The sequence below is a fragment of the Tyto alba genome, unplaced genomic scaffold (assembly GCF_018691265.1).
Source record: "Tyto alba isolate M040663 unplaced genomic scaffold, T.alba_DEE_v4.0 Super-Scaffold_38, whole genome shotgun sequence".
Lineage (NCBI taxonomy): Eukaryota > Metazoa > Chordata > Aves > Strigiformes > Tytonidae > Tyto > Tyto alba.
In genome coordinates this window covers 24,140,225-24,161,096 of record NW_024881313.1, presented here as the reverse complement: position 1 = coordinate 24,161,096, position 20,872 = coordinate 24,140,225, and the positions used below count along the sequence as shown (strand labels likewise).

The 20,872-nt window shown below is 35.5% G+C and overlaps 1 protein-coding gene across 8 annotated transcripts in view; it reads left to right on the top strand.

Annotated features, from left to right (window-relative positions):
* The window catches only part of MPP7 (membrane palmitoylated protein 7), a 157,149-nt gene that overhangs the window by 98,328 nt on the left and 37,949 nt on the right, over positions 1–20,872 (top strand). For all 8 annotated transcript variants that reach the window (XM_042802051.1, XM_042802053.1, XM_042802048.1 and 5 more), the window contains 3 exons: positions 11,079–11,210; positions 19,620–19,701; positions 20,638–20,723. In XM_042802051.1, coding sequence (XP_042657985.1) covers positions 11,079–11,210; positions 19,620–19,701; positions 20,638–20,723 — 300 coding nt within the window. The remainder of the gene's footprint in view (positions 1–11,078; positions 11,211–19,619; positions 19,702–20,637; positions 20,724–20,872) is intronic.

Here is a 20,872-nt window from a genome sequence, read left to right as displayed (position 1 = left end):
GGAAGAAGGGAAGTGGGCACTAGGTTTACACTGTCAGTCATGGGACAGAACGCCAGTGACAGACACTGTAAGAAAGGAGATGTACTGAATCTGACAGATGATCAAACTAAGAATGAAAGACTTTAAAGCTTTCAAATTCTCCTCTACTTTTAATCAAAAAACTTTCTTGAATAGTAGCTCTCAGTTCCTTTTCTAACGAGCTGAAAAAACTGTCTTCTTTTGGGGACAGTATCATAGCACAATGGCATAATTGTTATTTATTTTTAAAATTATTTGAAAATTGAAAAATTAAACCAATTAACTATATGAGTTAGCATTATAGGCACTTCTTTTGTTGGTGTCGCTGTAAACAAACAAAAAAACCTATAAAAAGAATGGACCACATTTTAGTCCATTGAACAGTGTTAATCCCAATTATGCTAACTTTCAGACAGGCTTGGGATATATTACTCAGATCTAACTAGCTCTTAACGTCCTGTTTATAACAGCAGTTACATTCTTGTTCATTACATACTGAAATGAACAATTTACCATTTGAAGTTAATCCCTATTAGCGTAAATTTAATGTGTTTTAAATTCATATAAAATACGACTTTTGTGGTTGTCGGTGTAATGGGCAGAACAATAATTATTTGAAAATCTATGCCACTGTGCTAAAACTATTCTGAAGGATGTTTATATACGCCTTATGACCCAGAGGAAATAAAGCTTTTTTTAACCTCTGAAGAATGCCAGTGGTGGTTCTGCCTGTTTCAGGAGAGTTTATCTTCTGTTTATGTGTGCTGAAAGGTTTGCATGCTGCTATTCTGAATCTTAAACCCAGTACCTAAACAAGGGCACAGAGCAGGACTGTGAATGTCTTCAGTGCATCATGGTAGACAAGAATGTAAAGTATATGGATCACTTTGGGCACTGTACCTGTAGCCATAGAGGGAACAAGTGGCAGACATACTTGACATATTTTTCTTGGCTTCTCTTTCGTTACCATAGAATGAATAGAATTTTGGAAGTAATTTTAAGATAACTTGCAGAGTGAAGGGAAAACTGCTTTTGTATGACTGGGAGTGTTTTCAGATTAATTTATCCGTGGACAACTTAAATGTGCTGTTCACAGAAAATACAGATCCTTTAAATTCTTTTGAGGTTTTTTTTTAATTGCTTTCAAATAGCGAAGATGCATACACCAGAAAACTGTAAATAGGATTTACACTTGCCGTTTTATTTGCTCTTCATTTGAGGTGTACTTGACTTTCACAAAGCATTAACAATCTGCATTTGTAAACATTTTCATATAATAAGTACCTCCTTGGCTTTTCTTCAGAATAGAACCATGAGTTAAACAAAACTAAAACTGGAGATAATGAAGCCAGGACACTTTGTTCTTCATATAAATGTTTCCTATATTTGTTTAGGTTTCTTTAAAAAAAAAAAAATAGTGCTTCTTTTAGCTTGAAGCATACTTTTTCCGTTGTCCTGTCCTGTTTTTCTTGTATTTATTAGGAAGTTTGCAAATTCTAGCCTTTATTTGATTAACAACTGCTGATACCATCATCCCTGCCATCTGAGGCTTGCTAGACTTGCACAGTGACCTAGTAGACTGTTCTGATCAAAGTGCTACTTGTTCTGTTAAAAAACCAAATATTTTAAGCCTTTATCAGCAGAGCCTTATAAAGCTGCCTTGCAGTCACTGGCAAAAATTGACAGTATAATTTACTCTGCAGGAAACAGCAGGCATTTTTCTACAAGAACTTTAACATACAAAGCACTCAAAGAAAATATTGAGCTATAATAATATAAAACAAAATCTGGTTTTGCTTTGAAAAGTTCATGAAGCATTTCTTGTAACATGTAATTAAAAAAATCTTAATCTAACTTTGTCTTCTTTCCAACTTTTCCTTTGTAATTAGACTTGATGAGGATTTTCCATCAGGGCTTTTTCATTGAAATACGCAGTTTCTGCTAAGTCAACATTTTCCACTGGAAATTGTTGGGATTTACCTACAACTGTTCAGGTTTTGCATCTGCAGGACCTAAACACAAATTTCAGGTCAGTTAATATCTGAGCTACCTTTGGGCGGTTACTGTACCAAGCAGTTGGAGGACCTTTTGGTCCTGTCCCTTTAGAGACCTGTCTTCCCAAATGCACCAATGTGTTCTATTTTTCCTCATGTCCTATGAGACGATTCTCCTCCCCTTTATGAAAGTGACTGACACATGATAACACAAACTACAATATCTGGTCAGGAAGTATAATTTCTCATGATTTATAAGTATTTACTCATCAGTGGTCTTTGAGGTTTGCTGGTAGGACTGGTTGCAGGAGTTGTGCTCTTATATTAAGAGATTTTACTATATAAACCAATTTATTAATACGGTGAGCTGGAGTACATTGTACTTCATATGTCAACTGGAAAGTTACCTACATAATCCTCATTTGGAAAATCAGATGCCATTAATTTGTAAATTTGCAAGAGCCTGTTTTATTTTGGATGATATGCTGTGAAATATCAACAGTGAGAGAGAAGTATTTATTTTCCCACTAAGTAATATATGCAAATTACTGCAACAGTGAGCAAGGACCAGAGCATTGATAGTTTGATAACATTGGTTGATGGATAACTGACAGATGCTCTGAGCATACCAGCCATGAAGCTGGGGGAAAGGAGACTGTGCTGGGGAGACTTCTGTTGGCAAGTGAATGAGAATTCTGCTCAGTGTTTCCTGCTTTTAAAGTATTTGCCTTTAAACTACTTGCCGCTTTGGGAAGCCCTCCATCATGCATTTTGGCAACCTTGTTAGAGAAAAAATAGATTTTATTCTTAACTCTCTTCAGCTTTAGACCTTAACTTCCTATTTCCATTTCTGCTCGCACCCATAATTCAAAGGAGTTTTTTTTATAGAAAACTTTTTGTGGGTGGGGAGTGCTGAGAGAATATGCTGCTGTCTTTATTTTTGGACTGTTCATGTTACTGGAATGGAGCAAGTAAACCAAAAATGTCCTTTTAAAAGCAAAGTAGTCCTTTTAAAACAGCAAGAAAAGTCTTGATTTTTTACATCTGACAGGCAGAGAAAATCAGAAAGGAATGGTGGCACACTCTTAATGTGCTAGGAGCTGACAGAGCATACATTTAACAATATACAGCATATTATAAGTATAGATAGAAGATGAAATAAAGGATATGAAAGAATACTGCATGAATATACTTAAGTGACACCCATCATGTTACCCTGGAAATGCTCTCACGTCCATCTCATGTGATAACTCAGCTGATGTCCAATGGACAGCTTGTCTGTCAATCTTCTTAGGCATATGGATATGAGAATGCTCGCTGGCAGCCGACATATAATAAAGAAAGTGATAGATATAATAAACAAAAGTGAAGCCAGGCAGGTTGGCAGCAGAAAATAAAAGATTTTAAAAGTAAATCAAAGAAATTCTTTGTTTATATACACAGACTTTCCCCCATGAAGGAACCAACTCTAACCCACGTAAGAATGTTGAGTTGCATACACATAACTGTAACGTTCACATACAGTGCATAAAAGTTGGCAACATTACTAAAGCTAGTAATTTAGGAGGAGGAAAAAAATCAATGTGGATAAAATCATATCCCATTCAAGTAGCAATTCTATTCAGCTAGTGAAAACGGAGAAACTGCACAAAATGAAGCAAATAGTCCCTTTTTTAGTTGTAATGTTTTTATGCTGATTTTTCCCTCAGTGGTGCTTTTCCTTTGCCTTTGCTGGTCCATATTCCCTTTGAACTCTCAATTCTCTTATTCAGTAGTCTCCTCTTTTCTAGTTCATTGATGAATCTTCAGTAGTGGTCCAGTATGGTCCCGTAATCATTTTTCCCCCTTTCTGGTTAGTCCTGGATTTCTAGTTAGTGACAAGACCCTCTTCCCATGGTTATGTAACTTGTAAACCTGTAAGTATCTTTATCACAAGTATTTTAGAAAATGGTAAGCTTTTTTCTTATACTTGCTTTTTTGCTGACCTTTTAAAAAGCATGGTATCATTTAAGAGGGAAGATTTATTCTACTGCACCACATCTATTTTAATATTTTATAATTATTTAGTTACAACTTTATGAAGTATTTATAGAAGATTTACTTACATATAATGGTGAAGATAAGACTCACTGCAGCTTTTCAGTTCTCCAGAAAGATACCTGAGTTTAGTGCAATGGATCTGTAGAAATACTACGTCTAGTGTTCAATATGGGAAAAGTCCAAAGCTGGCAAAAGTAATTGCCTTAAAAACTAAAGTGGTTCGGTATTTTTAGTTAGGTGTCCATGTAGTATGAGAACTCTGTAGCTGAATTTAAGAGCTCCTTATCATAAATGAATATGTGCTGTTATTTTTCTGGAGGAATTAAGTAAGTCCAGATTCTTTTAACCTCCTAGATCAGTAGATGTTTTTTCTTTTATTTTTAAGACTTTGGATGTCATGCTGCTGTCAAAAAAAAAAAAAAAAAGGCTAGGTCATTTCTAAAAGACACTTTTTCAGAAGGGGCAGCGTCAACCTCAGCTTTTACTTTTCTTTAGTTTATATTTTTATTTCATTTCTTTGAGGGGGGAAGGGGGTGCGGGCAATGTCTTGAGGTAGTTTTCAACCAAGAAAAGATGCATGCTACCACTGTAGACGCTTAATATTGTCAGGACGCTGCCACTTATTCAAAAAAGGAATTGATCAAGGATTGCAAAGATATTGGAAGAGTACTCCTGTCTTGGCACTTCCTACTCTGCAAACCATCATTTGTGGAACCATCTTGGAAGTTACTTAAATAGAGCTTAAAGCTTCAAGAACACTTTAAGTACATGAATCATGTTTCGAATGTTAAACAGACTTTGTTCAGGTTCTTCACTGTTGATTTAAAATCAGAGCTTATTCTGTCATTATCCACAACTGAAAAAAAACATAGGCCTGTCATCTGGAAGAATATTAACACCTTTAGCAGATGACATAGACGGGCTGTGTGTTTCTGTGAACACGGAGAACAGTTTGACTTTGGAAGCATCTCCAGGGACTGCGAACAATGAGCCAGAGGAAGCAGGAGTCTGAAGATGCAGAAAGTTCACTTTTCTGTTGGCTATTACTGTCTGGCTACCAGCTGCAGGTAAACCCATCAGTTCAGATTGGTGAATCTGAAATCAAGAAACCGCATTTTCAGGCAAGGAAATTACCCTTTTGTGAAAGGAAGTTCATATAGTCATGAATAAAGTCTACCATAGTAAAGAGGAAAAAGTAATACATACTGAATGTTGATACAACTGAGATGTTGCTATGCTAAGAACATTAATATATGGTAGATAATAAGAACACAAACCCACACATGTACAGTATGTGTTTTAAATATTTTGAATCACTACTGTGACCCAGCTGCATCAAAGTCAGCTTGGAAGAGAAAGGGATGTAATTGCCAGCTGGACAAGCTTGAACTAGAGGGCAACTCTGGTTTAAGTACAGATGGGATAGTTGCAAGCATGGAATGTTTTTTCTCTTTTGTACATATGTAACTGCTGTCTTCTCACACAATATATCATTTCTATGGATTTTATAGAGAATATATAGGAAAAAATATAATATGTGAAATATAATATATGAAGGATGGAAAGAAATTAATTAAGCCTGATTTTTTTCCCCCATGAATTAGTACACCCATTGGTTTCCTGATTGCAAACAGAAAACAATGCTTTGTTGTAAGGACCTTATTTCATTTTTCTTACTATCACTGTCAAAGGTTTTTTGCTTACGGCAACTCAATAGTGTAAACAATTTTCAGTAGCAAAAGTAAAACCTGTTCATTTCTTTGGAAGTTAACTGATTTATTTGTCATTATGTACTGTATGTATTTAACTTGGGAATTTTGTTCAGAACAGAAAATCTCCGATTTCTGTAGGAAAGTGATTAGATTATTGCACCATTAGAAGGAATAATGTTACTTTTCTGTCTGATAAGTGGTTACTGTAGCTTGTGTACTCACTGATTCTACTGCCAAAAAAAAAAAAAAAAAAATCAGTTAAATGCCAGCCATCCCCTGCTTGCTTCAGCAGCACTACTGAGTTTCTCCTGCCTGTAGGTTTATTGCTGGCTTCTCCTTCTAGATCATGCCTCACGCTTTAACCAAGCTAATGTTGTTGTTCTTACCCATTAGTTGAGATGTCTGTTCTCACCTGCCCTCTTTTTATCTTGTTAACTCTTATCTTGCATCAGGATTAGGGTTGCACGTACTCCCTTAGAAGTCAGTGTTGGTGGGTAAAAGACTGCCACGCACTGCCCTTTCCTGATGGCTGTTTTACCATCCATTTGCTGAAGAGTGGAATTAATGGGATGGAATTCATTAGTACATCAATGTAAAATCTAGTTTATGTACTCAAGATAGTAGGTTTAAAAACTAATTGTCCTGTAGAAGAAAGGTTATTCTCTACCCCAACCCCCCATCTAAATTCTTATTTCCCTTTTCCCCTGTTAATTTTGTGCTGCTTACCAGTTGTTCTTAAATGTATAGCTTGATTCTGAAACCTTATATTTTTACCCCTTTGTTTTCCAAGCTGTTTTCAAGTCAAATTGATTTTCTGTGCCTAGAGCCTGTATGCCATCACCATTATGCTTCAGCTTTATTCTGGTTTTGTTCTCCTGCTGTCTAAATTCTTGCACATGTTTGGCTGTTACGACTCCTATGTTTCTCCTGCCATTCTGACGGTACTGATGGTCTTTCCTTCAGTAGGTTCAGTCTTCTCCCAGCTCTTCCAGCTTTCCTTTAGTATCTGTCACTGGATGATGTCACTTACTTGATTTTCACTTTGTGCAAGTTACTCATAAATCGGTCTTTCAGTGTTGAATAATTTTCTCCTCCAACCTTTTCATCTTGTCTTTTTGTATTTCTTCTGTAACCTTATCACAAAGGAAAACATAATATAGCTAGAGGTCTCTGGAGGATGAGCTCTGCCAGGTGAGTTCAGGGACATGTTGCTGTGATGGCTGATGAAGTTACTTTTCTCCTCCACTGTAACTTCTCTGTGCTGGCATCAGTGGAAGTTAGTCACAATAACAAAGCAAAGAGGTGGGAAGAGGTGGTTGGTTTGAGTCCCTACAAATTTTATGCCCATAATCTTGACTATATTAATTACTTAATTTTCTACTCTTGCTTTTTTTTCAAGTACCATAAGAGGCTGCTTTTGTTTCTTTGTCCATTCTGTCTTGCTTCTTTATTTAACTTACTGGTTTATAAAATGTTTTTCTAGACTAGTAAATGCAAAATATTTCTTAAATGTGAAGCCTAAATTGATAATTTTTTTTTTCTTTTTTTTTTTTTAAAGTAATGAGAATTTATAAACGTAAGGAGCTGTGTTCACAATTCAGGGACTACTTGGGGGTATTTTTACTCTTACAGATCTCAAAATATAAACAGAAGCAAAAAATAACATAAAATTTGTCATTGTTTTAGAGGAGCAAAAATGTAGTCAGTGTAGTTAAATGATACACATTTTTCAAAATATGGAACTGTTTTCATTAATAACATTCTCAATTTAAATAAACATTTAAAGTTTTGGAACAGTTTAAGAAAAAGAACTTTGAATGTTTCCAATGTCAGATTTTCTTTGTGTAAGTTGATAGTTTAAAATTTCAATTTATAAACTGTGAAATGATCAGTGATAGCTTTAATATGAAAAATACAGCACTAGTTATTAGATGTTTCAGAGGTCTGATGAAAGTATGCATTTCCAGCTAGATCATGTCTAAGAATTTAGCTGAACATCAATATTTATATTTAGGTAGTGCAGGAGTTTGAATCATACCTTCTTTCAAGTTCTAAATATGGACCATGTTTACATTAGTGAATCATAAGCATAGAACTTGGAAGTGAAATAAAATCTTTTTCTCCAGAGGTGCTTAAATATACATGACCCGAATCTTGGATCATACACGCATAGTTCCGAAGAGCTGTGTATCTGAAAACAAAAACAAAACATAAAAAAATATATCTGCACTTCTTGCAGTTTCTTGTGATAGGTAAAAATTTGTATCATGGAAGTAAGTTGATCACTCCTTGTGTACAAAAAGAGAACGTTACTATCGTTACATTGCCTTGTGTGTTTACTGCACAATTATTCAGGGTAAATCTGGTTCATCATAGGATCCAAGTTTTATTTCTTGGCACCTGTAATTTGTTTGCTTTTAAAAAAGCCTCAACCTGTTCTGTAAAAGTCTAGTCTGATACATAGTTTTTTGGACTAAGCATACATTATATTAATTGCACGGTACAAAGAAGCTGCTGAAGAAATGTCCCTTTACTCTGTGAATATGGTCATTTTTTCATGCGTTCAAAACATATGTAAGTTCTCTCAAGGACAGACTCTGATCACTTATAGTTGAATACATAAAGTGAAACCAAAATGGCTTTCTAAGCTTTGTTTGCAGATTAATTATTGTCCAATGTCTATGCTGTTGGTTATTTCAAGAGCAACTCCAGTGGACAGAGTAGCGTGTTAAAAGAAGCAGAAAAGAAATCTTAGCATGTTCAGTGTACAGCATAAACAAGTTTATGATGACAAAAGGTCTTCTGGAAGCTTGACTGAGAAAAGACACATAATTTCTGGTATTCATACTCTTACATAAAATATGCATTGAAAACTGTAGTACATTGTGGTTTAATATGTTTTTTGTGAAGGGAAGGGAAGAGGCTGGTAAGTTCCAGTTGTGAGTACAGAAAAGCATCATAAATACCAGACATCGATTGGCATCAGCTTATAATACTCGGGCTGTGTTGCGGTTTTGCGTGCGGTGTCCAGGAGCCTGATCTGGCCGTCGTAGAGGGGAAGTATCTTATTAACACCGGTGGCATAATTCAGTGTAGTAGTGGACAGAATCTGTTTTGCAAGTTTCATTGTCAAGAGTAGGTTCTTTTGAACATGTTTTAAGTTGCTGCCTTTTACTCTGGAAGTGGTGCTTTAGATTATTTTCATCTGTTTTCTCTATCGGCCTGATTGTTTTTAAACTGCAATATAGAACCTCATTAAATTGAACCAGTCCATGATTGTGCCCTAGCTTTATGTGGAAAAATGTAATTGCAGAAGACTAGTTTTAGGAGTCTTAACTGTAAGTAGCCTGAAGTAAAAGCAAATACTACCTTTGTTTTAGTGTATCTTTGATATTTCACATACATCTTTAGAGGACTGCACGTGATTGCATGGCTTTTACATATGTAATACTTCATAATACACATTTGCAGGAGGAACCATAAATGCTAGCCTGAGGTTTTTAGCTCAGATCTAAAATAAAACTAATCTTTGGTGGGAGGGAGTCGGTAATTTCTGGTGGTAAATAGTACAAATACTATGTCTTGGAATGAAAACCAGAAATACTTAGTGTGTTAAAAAGTTTTTATTGAATTGTACAATGAGCATAGAAATTAGTAAGACGATAGTACATTCTCATGAAGCAGACATGAACTTACTCTATGTTTATTTTGTTGAAGACGTAACTTCAGATTTAAGCTTCAGAATTTCAAGATTGCCATATACATTTTGCCTTCTGCTTTTGACATGATAGCTTGTAGCATTGCCTGGAAGTTGTTTTCTGTTGTTACAGTCTCCTCCACTCAGGAAAAAAATCCTGGAATATTGTAATGGAAGTGTCATACTTTTTTAAAACATTGCATTATCCTTGAGAACATACAGTTTCTGGCAATTTGTATACACAGTCTAATATTAGCAAGTAAACTGTCATCACAGAAATGTAGCCATTTTCTATTCTTCATTAAGGAATTTCTTCCTAAGCATTATTGTAATTGTTATAATAGTTTCATTGTTACAATCATTGATGTGATACTTTCAAGGTGCTTACAAGGTTAATGTGTTTTGCTTTATCATAAATATCTCAGTGTTTTCCAAAACACTTTATTTTTATTGTAGAGAAGGTTATCAGTTTGCAAAGTACTTCTGCTGTACAGATGTTTTGTAATATTGAATCTCTGGGAAAAAATATCTGGTCAAAATGTAAAATACTGAAGTAATTAGGAGCAACTACTTGAAAACAGAAGCAACTAAAAGTAGTAGATAGAATTATACGTGTGGCTGTTGCTCTTATTCCTGCTATAATGAGTAGTTTTTGCTACAAAATAAAAGCATTACTTAACCATTTTTCACCAGTTTAAAAGGTATTACAGACAATGAAGACTTTTAAAATTAGAGGAGAACTTTGAGTTCTGTAGCTAGACAGAGAAGTGAATTTTAGATTATAGCTGACATTTTTTTAGAGCCTTAGAATGAGCTTTCTAACTTCTGTTGACTTTCAAGAACTTCTGGAAGTTCATAAAATATTTTATTTTCAAAACTAAACCTTTTGTTAGGCTTTGTTAGGCTTTTCTTTGAAATATCTAGTGTTCAAGCTGTGCATGAACTGGAGGAACAACAGAGAAAGAAAAGGAGGCAAGACATGCAACAGGTGGTTGATAAGCACCTTCCTGACCAAGGAATTTCACCAGTATGTTCCTCAATCTCAATCATAAATTCCACAATAAATTAAAAATTCCTAAGATAAATTGGAGCTCATATGAAAGGGAGCTAGTATGAAAGGCATCCAGTAACCAGGTAAGCTTCCAGAGCTCCTGTGAAGGGGATGGTTGGAGTAACAGCTTCATGTCATGCATCTCATGCTTGAACAGAAGTTCTGGAAGATGCTTATGTTGCTTATTTGTTTCATATGACTGCTTGCTGTATCAAATAAACTTTTTATCTGGGATAAGTAGAATGATGTTCTTACTTTAGGAGACTTAGGTTTTCTCCTGTTCATAATTCTTGTAATTTGAAGCTAATGTTAAAAGCACTGGGTATTTTCATATTTATGAAGACACTGTTCTGTATCCACAATTTACTAGATGCATACATTCTGTCTATGAAAACATATACTTTATAGACTTATTTCATCTATTTGATGTGTTAAAATTGTAAACAAGAATTATATTCAATCTACATGCATCACACTAGTAGAGTCGGGTTATAAATAATGTCCTCTGCTTTGTCATTCATAAACTTTTCAGATGCAAATAATATACTGATTATTAATGTTTCCAGGCTTTGCTCTCTGTACATGATACTGTTGCTCAGAAGAACTACGATCCTGTCTTGCCCCCCATGCCTGATGATATTGATGAGGAAGAAGATTCAGTTAAAATAATCAGGCTTGTCAAAAACAGGGAACCATTGGTGAGTAACCCTGTCTTTTGTTTTGGGGTTTTGTGTTTGTGTGCAGAGTGGGGAGTGTTCAGATTCTGAACGCGAATGGGTGACATTAACTTTAAATGTCGATAGACAGACATTATGCATGCTTATTCATAACATTCAATAATACACTTGTGACTTCTATTTGCAGTCATTATTAGTAAAGCATATGATATGAATAAAAAGATTGTGTTCAATCACAGTGTTTGAGCATTGTATATGTGGGCCAGTCTGAGCATTTAGATCAATAATATATTCATCTTTTATCTTGAATTCAAATCATGAACTTGTTTTAAAATGAGAGAGGGAGAATGAATCCCCAAAGAAATCTTGACCTTTGTTGTGAACTGTGCCTGTTAGCATTCATGTAAAAAAATGTGACCTTTTGATACACTGAAAAGAAAGCATAAAAACATATTTTAAAATACTTGAATTGAAATCTGGGCAAATTTAAGATGTCTGTTGTTGTACTTTGGATTATGAATACTAGAAAGTTAATATCTTCATGGGGATATCTGGAAAAATGAAAGGACTAAACCTAGGTTGTATTACAAGAATATTAAAATGCTTCACTGATTTGGTTATTTTTATTTGCTGTAGAGTGGGAGTCATCTTGTATAAAATTTAACTATATTCTTTTTCTCCTGCAAACCAGTAAGAGCTTTGTTTTATGTTATACTGGATATTTGTTTTAATGGATAGCAATCCTTAAGAAATATCTGCAAAGTTACTTTGAGAAAGCCATGATTTTGTACTTGAGATGACAGTGGGAGAGCAATGACTCTGTTAAATGTACAGTGGTAGCTTGTCCCACATTAGATCTCTTACTATCACTCTTATTCTTGATGGATTTCTGGCATCAATAAACAAGAAACAAGTTTTGGTATCAACTGACTGTAGGTGCCCATGGGCATAATTAAAAGTTTGACCATACGGAAAGTTTTTACTTTGTTTTAATATATTAGATCTTTTTTTTTTTTTTTTTCCCAAAAAATATTTAAATCACAGCTTTAAGCTTTCCTTTTTTTTGTCTAAGAAATTTTTTGAGGAAGAAAAAAAACTTGCATTACGATTTGGTATTAGAAAGAGTATTAATTCTGAAAGGCGTGAAGAAATTTGAACATATAGTATGAAATGAGTTCTAGTTGAACAGCTTATTTTTAGTGTTAATGCAAACAACCTTACTGTTTTTTCTGGAATTTGTCAGAAAAATCGTAATAAAATCTTGATTTACATAGTTTCATGTTTCAAACATGATTTGATACTAAGGCTTTTGTGAGTTAAATACTATAAGTTAATAATATCTCAAAGTGGATTGGATAGTTAGCAATTCTGAAAACAAAACTGGGACATTTTCTGAAAGCTTATGTATGAGATGCATATATTGTATATTGGCTTTTGAGATTTTAAGTCCTCTGAAAGGGACAAATAGAGTTGCGTAAGCCAAAGGTTATCCTTGTACTGCTCCTCAGATTCCTCTCTTGCCCATTCACTCTGGTGGGATACTAAACTCTTCCAGATTCCTCTGTGTCTGTTGTGGTTTAACCCTGGCTGGCAACTCAGCCCCATGCAGCTGCTCGCTTGCTTTCCCCTGTGGGATGGCGGAGAGAATCAGAAGGATGAAAATGAGAAAACTCATGAGTTGATATCAAGACAGTTTCATAGGTAAAGCAAAAGCTGCACGTACAAGCAAAGCAAAATAAGCAATTAATTCCTTCCATTGGCAGGCAGGTGCTCACCCATCTCCAGGAAAGGATGACTTCATCATGCTTAACCACTGCTTGGGAAGACAAACCTCATCACTCCAAACATCCCCCTTCTTTCTTCCCCCAGTTTTACTTTTGAGCACAACATCATATGGTATAGGATATCCCTCTGGTCAGTTGGGGTTAGCTGTCCCAGCTGTGTCCCCTCCCAGTTTCTGTGCACCCCCAGCCTTCTCACTGGTGGAGTGGAGTGAGAAGCAAAAAAGGCCTTGACGCTGTTTAAGCACTGCTCAGCAGTAACTAAAACATACCTGTGTTATCAACACTGTTTTCATCACAAGTCTATAACATAGCCCCATATGAACTACCATGAAGAAAATTAACTCTATCCCAGCCAAAACCAGTACAATCTCTTAAAAGGTGCATACACATTTACCACAACTCTTATGCTAGGGAGGTAACAGAGAGGGGCGTTTTTAGAACTTTATTTTACTGGACCGGACAGCAGCCATGGAAAATATAAAAAATGTGAGAGAACTCAGTTCTTCAATTTAAGACTGCTTAGTTTATTTACCAAGGCAAAACCAGCCTTATAATGGTATCTGTGATAGACCTGTTACTAGGAATAGGCAAAGGGTGGGAGCTAATTGCAGCCTACAACTACTTGAGCTTGAGGAGCTCACAAGGACAGTAGAGCCAAACTCTTCTCAGCAGTGGAAGATGCTAAAACACAGGGGATTGGCCACAAGTTGCAGCCCTGGGAGGTTTAGACTGAGAATTAACAGAAGTATTTCATTAGGTGGGAAGTCCAGCACTGGAGCAGACTAACCGGAGATGTGGAATCTCCAACTTATACCATAAGGCAATGGCTGACCTGATCTGGCATTGACAGTAGTCCTGCCCTGAGCAAGAGGTTGGCCTGAATGACTTCTAAAACCTGCCTTTTAAGCGACATTTCTAAGATTATATCTTATCTGTATGGGGAGGGAGTATTTGTGGTCTTTCCAAATTCCTAGCCTGTCTTGACATTTTATTTTTGTTGGAGAAGAGCTTATGGTGTTCTGTTTTGCATGTTACTTGTTCTCCAGGAGGACTTCAAAGAATAGTGTGTAGCATCCTCCTCCTCTTCCATAACCCACCTTCAATCCATTTTAACATTATGAATCTTAACCATTAATTTATTTGTAGCAGATTTATAGTGAGTTATTATGACAGTGTCACCACGATACATAACAAAGCTAGTATTTGTGTCTTTGTCTTCCCTAGATTTTTTTTTTTTTCACCCTTAGTTAGGGGTGAGAAGAACACAGATAGAAATTCAGATAAGGTCTTACCTAAATATGGCAGGGCAGAATAAATAAAGACACGTTTATACTAGGTATATTAGATCTACTGCATTTATGCTTCCTGAATTTACTTTACTAAAGAAAGGATATGCCGTGATCTATCTTTACTGAGCTATTTAAAATTTCATTTTCTATTTATTTATTAATTGCTTTTCCTTCATAGCTTGTTCTAAAATCTTGGATATTCTTAGTACAGATCAAAGAGTCTCTACTTGTTCAGTTTATCTATTCACTATTCTCCAGTCAAAAAGTCTGAATTCCACTTGCATTGTTACATCAGGATTCTTGCTACTGAGCTTGAGATTGCAGGTACCTTCCAATATTTTTTCTGGCATGGAGACTGTCTAGTTTCTTGAGTTTAAGATACTGAGCTCTTTGAACTTTTCTTTCACCTCAAATACATTCTCATTCTCTAATTGTACACAAACTGTAGAGATTGGGATTTTTGCAGAGCATTAAGCTTTACATCAGTTGCACACCCTGGATGTTCTTGAAGGATATCTCCTTTGGATGACTTTCAACAGTACTCTCTATGAAGCAAATTAAGCAGTCTCTGAACATCTTTGGAATATAGCTAGTGACCATTTTTATATAAAACTGCACATTTCCTCTTTTACTTGTTCGTGCTTTTCTCCAAGTTAAGCACCTCACTGGTGTTCTGAGCTGGTGTTAATCACATATTAATGAACCCTGAGTTCCCAGGAGTAATCATCTCAAAAGAGAGGGAAACACAAGGTTTGTGGGAGGGCCTTCTGTTTGCCAGATTTCATCAGTTCAGAAGTCATTGCTGAACTTTCCTCCAGTTTTTTGGAAGAGATGTCTTGAACTTTTTATTAATCCTTCCACAAGTGTTTGTTTTTGTTTTGTTTTTTTTTTTTTTTTTGGTTGGTTGGTTGTTTTTTTGTTTGTTTATTTGTTTTTTTCTAAATGCTGTATTAGCAAATGCCATTCTACCAGTGTCTCACTGAAGCGAGGTGAAATTGTGTTAGGAGGTTTTATCTGAACCAAGTAATTTAGAACATCTCTGAACCTTACTTAAAGAGAAGTAGAAACATTTCTCTTCAGAAATAGTTCAAAATTCACCTGGCTATAATTAGGCTTTTTATCAGATAACTTGGCGGGTTTTTACTTATGCCTACCTCTCCAGAACTTTTTCAGCCACTGCCATGTTCCTGGTTAGTGTTCCTGATGTCACACCACCAGGAGATAATTCCTGGCCACTCACTATTACCAGCTCCCAAATGATATTCCAAGTTCGTTACAGCTGTCATGCAGTTGTGCTGAATAGGATGCTTCTTCACATTAAGATGGTTGCTTCTTCAACACACAGATTCATTTCACATAAATTTAGCCATTTGAAAACTAATCTCTATGCTGTGTCTATAGTCAAGAGAAAAATAGGCAGCTCTAGAGAATGAAATATGACATGTATTTAAGATGCCTGCCTTAATAAAAGGGTGATTCATTCTCTGGAGCTGCCTATTTCTTTTCATTAACTATAGGAGGAGCCATAGACACCAAGCTTGAACTAGATACTTGATTTTCATTGTGGAACTTGGGTGAAATTAATTGTGGTGATTTAAGAGTCATTTACTTGTTCTGCTCATGCAGATTCTACAGCTCTTGTTTGCCTGTCACTCTGAGTCCCCATAGTTTGGTTCTTATTAGTGAATGAACCCAGTTATTTTATAGGTGGGATTAATTTGGGTGCAGGGACAGTTTTATTGTACATTGTCTACATATATGTGGGCATCAACTTTTAAATAATTCTTTACTATAAAGTAGGTAAGTGATATTTGTATTTGCATTTTCAACAGAGAATGAATTAAAATAAAACTTATTGAAGTACTTATTTGCATTCAACATCTGCATGTACTTTTGTTTAAGAGAAAGATATACAGAAATATGATTTATGCTTCAAACTCTCTTATTAGTAATTTATTTTACAGGGTATTCTTTCTTTAAAAATAAAGGCTTATAACGTTTATATTCTGGAACCAGCAGATAAATGCATGAACTAATAAAGCTCACATCTGTGAAACCTTGATTGATGTTCACCAATTGGTATTGCTACACTGAAAATGAAAAAAAAAAAAAAAAGAAAAAAAAACCCAAACAAAACAAAACACGAACCAAACCCCACCCCCCCCCCCCCAAAAACAGTGAAAGAGCATTGCTGAAGGAGCTTGTATTATTTTTAGTGCTTTTGCATGGTATACCTTTAAACATTTTCTCAGTCTGATCACCATATGGCTCCCAAACTCCTTATTTTTCCCTTTAAAAGTATTTTAAACCGAGCTACGCTATTACATCTGTATATGTCTCATTTAGGGTAACTTACACTTTTGGCTAGCAACACTGAAAATATTTTCCAGCTCTCAAGGTCCAGTCTAACCTTCTTCCATTTTTAAAGCTCTAAATGAGGAGCTGCACTGCACATGTAACTGAAAGTACTGGAGCTGAACATCTCATAAGGAGAAATTCTTGCCAGATTATATATACCTCATAGTTTAAGCAGGGCTGGCAGCAGTACAGGAGAAGCTGCTTTTTCAGAAAATCAGCTCTTCAGGTTTTCAAAAAGAAATACACTTGTGTTTGATTTCCTTTTAAGTGTTCTAAATTGGGAGGGAAGGGGAATTTAAGGAACCCCCTTCTTTCTTTGTGTACTATAGATACAGCAAAAATACATAAACTCAAATAGTGCTTGTCATGAGCCTGCCCATTCACTTTGAGTTTGCCATAGAGGAGTTACTGACAGTGAGCTAACTTGGGTTAAACAGTTTCCGGGTAAATTCAAGCTTGATTTTGTGCTTTGTTTAAAAAATCCAATTTACCTGTTACCTTTACTGGAGCATCTTTCAAATCAGCTAACCTGTGCTAGGAAAATTCATTTTGTGCCAGTAGTGGTAATCTCAATGAGCATGAAGTGACCGTTCCACTTGGACAAGAGCCTTATTGTTACTTCCAGATGCCGTCTGGGTCAATACTGTGATCTTTGCACACAATTTTTTTTTTCTGGGGTCTGTCTGAAAACAAGGTGAAGTACCTGTTTTCAGACATCAGCACTGGGCTGGGGTAGCAGGGTGATCGCAGTGGAAGGCTTCCAGTCTTTGCTTGCCTTTTGCATTCGGTGGGATTTAATGGTGTTGACTTCTAGGTAAAAGGCATAAGGCCTTTCTGTTCAAGGCTTTTTCCCAGATTAATTAAGAGAGCCTCTGTTTTATATGGTCAATATAGTAGATATGCCTTTTATTTATACTTGGCTCTAGCATCCTAATGCTGCTTTTTTTTCTTTGATGGATATATTCAGAATAAAGATGCTTTGTACTTTTAAACAGATGTAATTTCCAGGTATTAATAATAAACTTCAAATTAATAGTTGTTGCTGCAAGGTCAGAACTTCATATTGAGATACAGGCTAGAGAGTTTAATGCTTTGTTTAATATGTTCCTAATGGTATGCAGTTCTTTTTTTCACAAAAGTCTAGTTGTGAGTTGTTTTTAAAGTGAGATTACCTGCAGCTAAATCTTAATCTTTTTGAAATTCTCAGACTCATTTGAAACTGTAATACAAACAAAAGCTTACCTATATAATTACATTATAAACAACTCATAAGAATAAGGCTGGCAAATTGCAGAATTACTTTGCTTATGGATAGAATTTCATACTAATAAATTTAAGATGTAAAATAAAATGCACAAGCACAGCACATCAGTTTTGCTGTGGAGTGCTGGCTACTGTTAAAGTTCCAGCCAAAGCGAATATTGCATGGTGACTGTTTTAGTTTTTCTTTATTTGCAATAAACACAAATTACATATAAAAAATAATAAATTAGTCTTTAATTTTTTGTCTTCATATCTTGTGTTGTATTTCCATCTTAGAGGTAGAGGGAAAGGGAAACAAGTTTATTTACAGTCAGTAAAATTGCTAGCTGTAGTAAAATGTCATCCCTGTTATGCATTTGTAAATACTTCAGCTTTATGTTCATGAAACACTTAAAAATTGAAGTAGTGATAAACATGATGTTCATGTTTAATCTAAACTAATACAAAAAGGTAACTATAAAAGCAATTTAGTTATTCAGTGAACTTTATAAAGTACATAGGTACCTTACTTCAAGCACAACACTTCTCTGATGGAAGGAAATTCTAACCAGTGATGGCAGAGTGCACATAGTACTATCTTGTACTCAGAGCTGAAGTAATACTGTTCATTTGCTAATTACAAGTATGGAAATTTTCCAAAAATTGACTTACCCACCAGAGTCCTACACATCTCTGTGGATTAACAAAGTTAGAGCTATCACAGGTAACTAATGACATTAATATGGCAAAGTAATCGTGTGCAGGTTAAAAGCTGTTGTCCAGAAGGTGATTTTTTCATGGTGTTTTTTAAAAATACTGGATCAAATAACTGTTTTGGAGATGATTACAAAGTACAACTTACCCAACTAAAATCCCTCTCATTATTCTGTGGATTTTGTCTTCCAGAGCAGGGCCAGCATTTTTCCCCTCGCTCTTTCCCGTCTGCCTGACGTGCCCCCGCATCCCGTCCCTTCTCACTTGTCACTGCTGCTGCCTGCTGCTTCCCCATCACCTTGTGCCTCTTTTCAGCACAACCTCACCATTCTAGTTACAAAGGCATTTTTCTCATCTAGACAGCTGTTCACTGGAAATTTAGCTACATGAGGTCATTTTACCTAAATGCCTTGCACCGTGTTTGTGTAATGTATGAAAACAGTCATGACTAACTCAGGAAATGTTCCCCTCCTCTGCATTTCTGTCCCACGGGTGTTTCAGGTGAGCCCTGACGTGCAGGGGCATTCTCAAATTCGTGTTTATTTAATGATAACATTGTAAAGCAAAATGATGATCAGTGGGTGCACAGGCAGTTCTGAGTGTAAAGTGAAACAATTATGAATACAGATAAATTTTTTATACCCATAGTATGTAACATGACCTGTTTTAATGTAGGAACAATGATTTATCAGTTTTCAGCAGTAGTTTAGTACGGTTTTAGCAGCAGACTCAAGTAAGGTATGCTGCATTTAACGTTAAGTTGAAAAGTAAACTTCTATAATTTGTTCTTTTTTTAAAAAGCTGTGAACATACAGAATGCATGAGTTACTTCTGAATGCAAAAGAAATCACATTTTAAGAGGATGGTAATAGAGGAGCATATTTTTTATATTATTTTCATGAGCAAGTATCACTTCTGGCTTACATATCGATACAATGTCAACTTCTTGCAGTTTTACATAACAAATATTTTTTAGCGTAGTGAATTAAAATTGTGGTGAGATTAGCCAAGTAACTTTTTTTTTTTTTTTTTTTTAACCCAAGGGAGCTACTATTAAAAGGGATGAACATACTGGTGCAATTGTGGTGGCCAGGATAATGCGTGGAGGAGCTGCAGATAGAAGTGGTAAGGTGTCACTGCTTAGGACTAGCCATTCAAGTTCTAGAACTTGGCACAAGATGAGATAAAATGTCGTATTTTGTAGAAATTAAATACGTCACTATCACAAACAAGAATATTTTGGGTCTGGACAGTTTTCCAAAGTAATATTTCAATACTGGTGAAAATATTCATGCCAAATTTTTTCCCCAATTCAGTTACAACCAAGTATCTCTGAGTTAGCAGATACAGGGGGTATTTTAGATATATCATGGTTTGTTTCCAGTTGAAGACATCCACTTAAAAGTGATGGGATATGCCAAGATTACAACCTGCTGATGGAGGAACTTGGGATGGTTGCATTATTTTATGTTAGGACGTCCATTTGGAGTTTCAGCTGGTGTATCTCAAAATACCATCCTTGACTGCTATTGTTTAGTTTGGGATGCTCAAAGTCTGCAAGAACTCAAGCAAGAGGTCCTGAATTCTACTCAAAAGTGCCTCTTTTCACTGAAGGGAATCTAGGACAGCTGTGTTTCACACTTAGATGGGGTAATGGAGTAAATCTATATATATATATAGTTAAATTAGTGAGCATTTGTGCCACAAATTTGCACTCATAGCCTAAGTGATCTTTGCAGTACTTGCAGCTGTGCAGCAATAAGAAGGTAGTATGAGTAGAAAAAGAATTGGCACACGACAACGTTTCTCAAACATCTGCATAAAAGTCTGCAAAAGTCATAGAGAAATGGTACTAATTTTCAGGAGAAAGGAAGGGAGGTGAGTAAACCAACCATCTCAAAATTATCTGTGAGGACAGTAGCTATAGTTGTGTTCGCCATATATTCCTGCTTTTAAGTTAGAGCTTAAAGGGGATGAAGAAAGGAGAAAAAAAATGTTGAAAATGACATTTTTAGTATAATACGTAGCTACAGTTTAACAGCTCCTCTTTATCTTCTGTAGGTCTTATTCATGTTGGTGATGAACTGAGGGAAGTCAATGGGATTCCTGTAGATGATAAAAAACCTGAAGAAATAATACAGATTCTGGTAAATACATTTTTAAAAACCAAACATTTAAAAAATATTTTATAGGAGTCAAAAAAAAGTAATTAGATTTATGATTTCTGGTGAATTTCTTAGAAAAATATATTCTACAATAATGTCTTCCAGTGCCAGCATTTACAAACATCTATTTC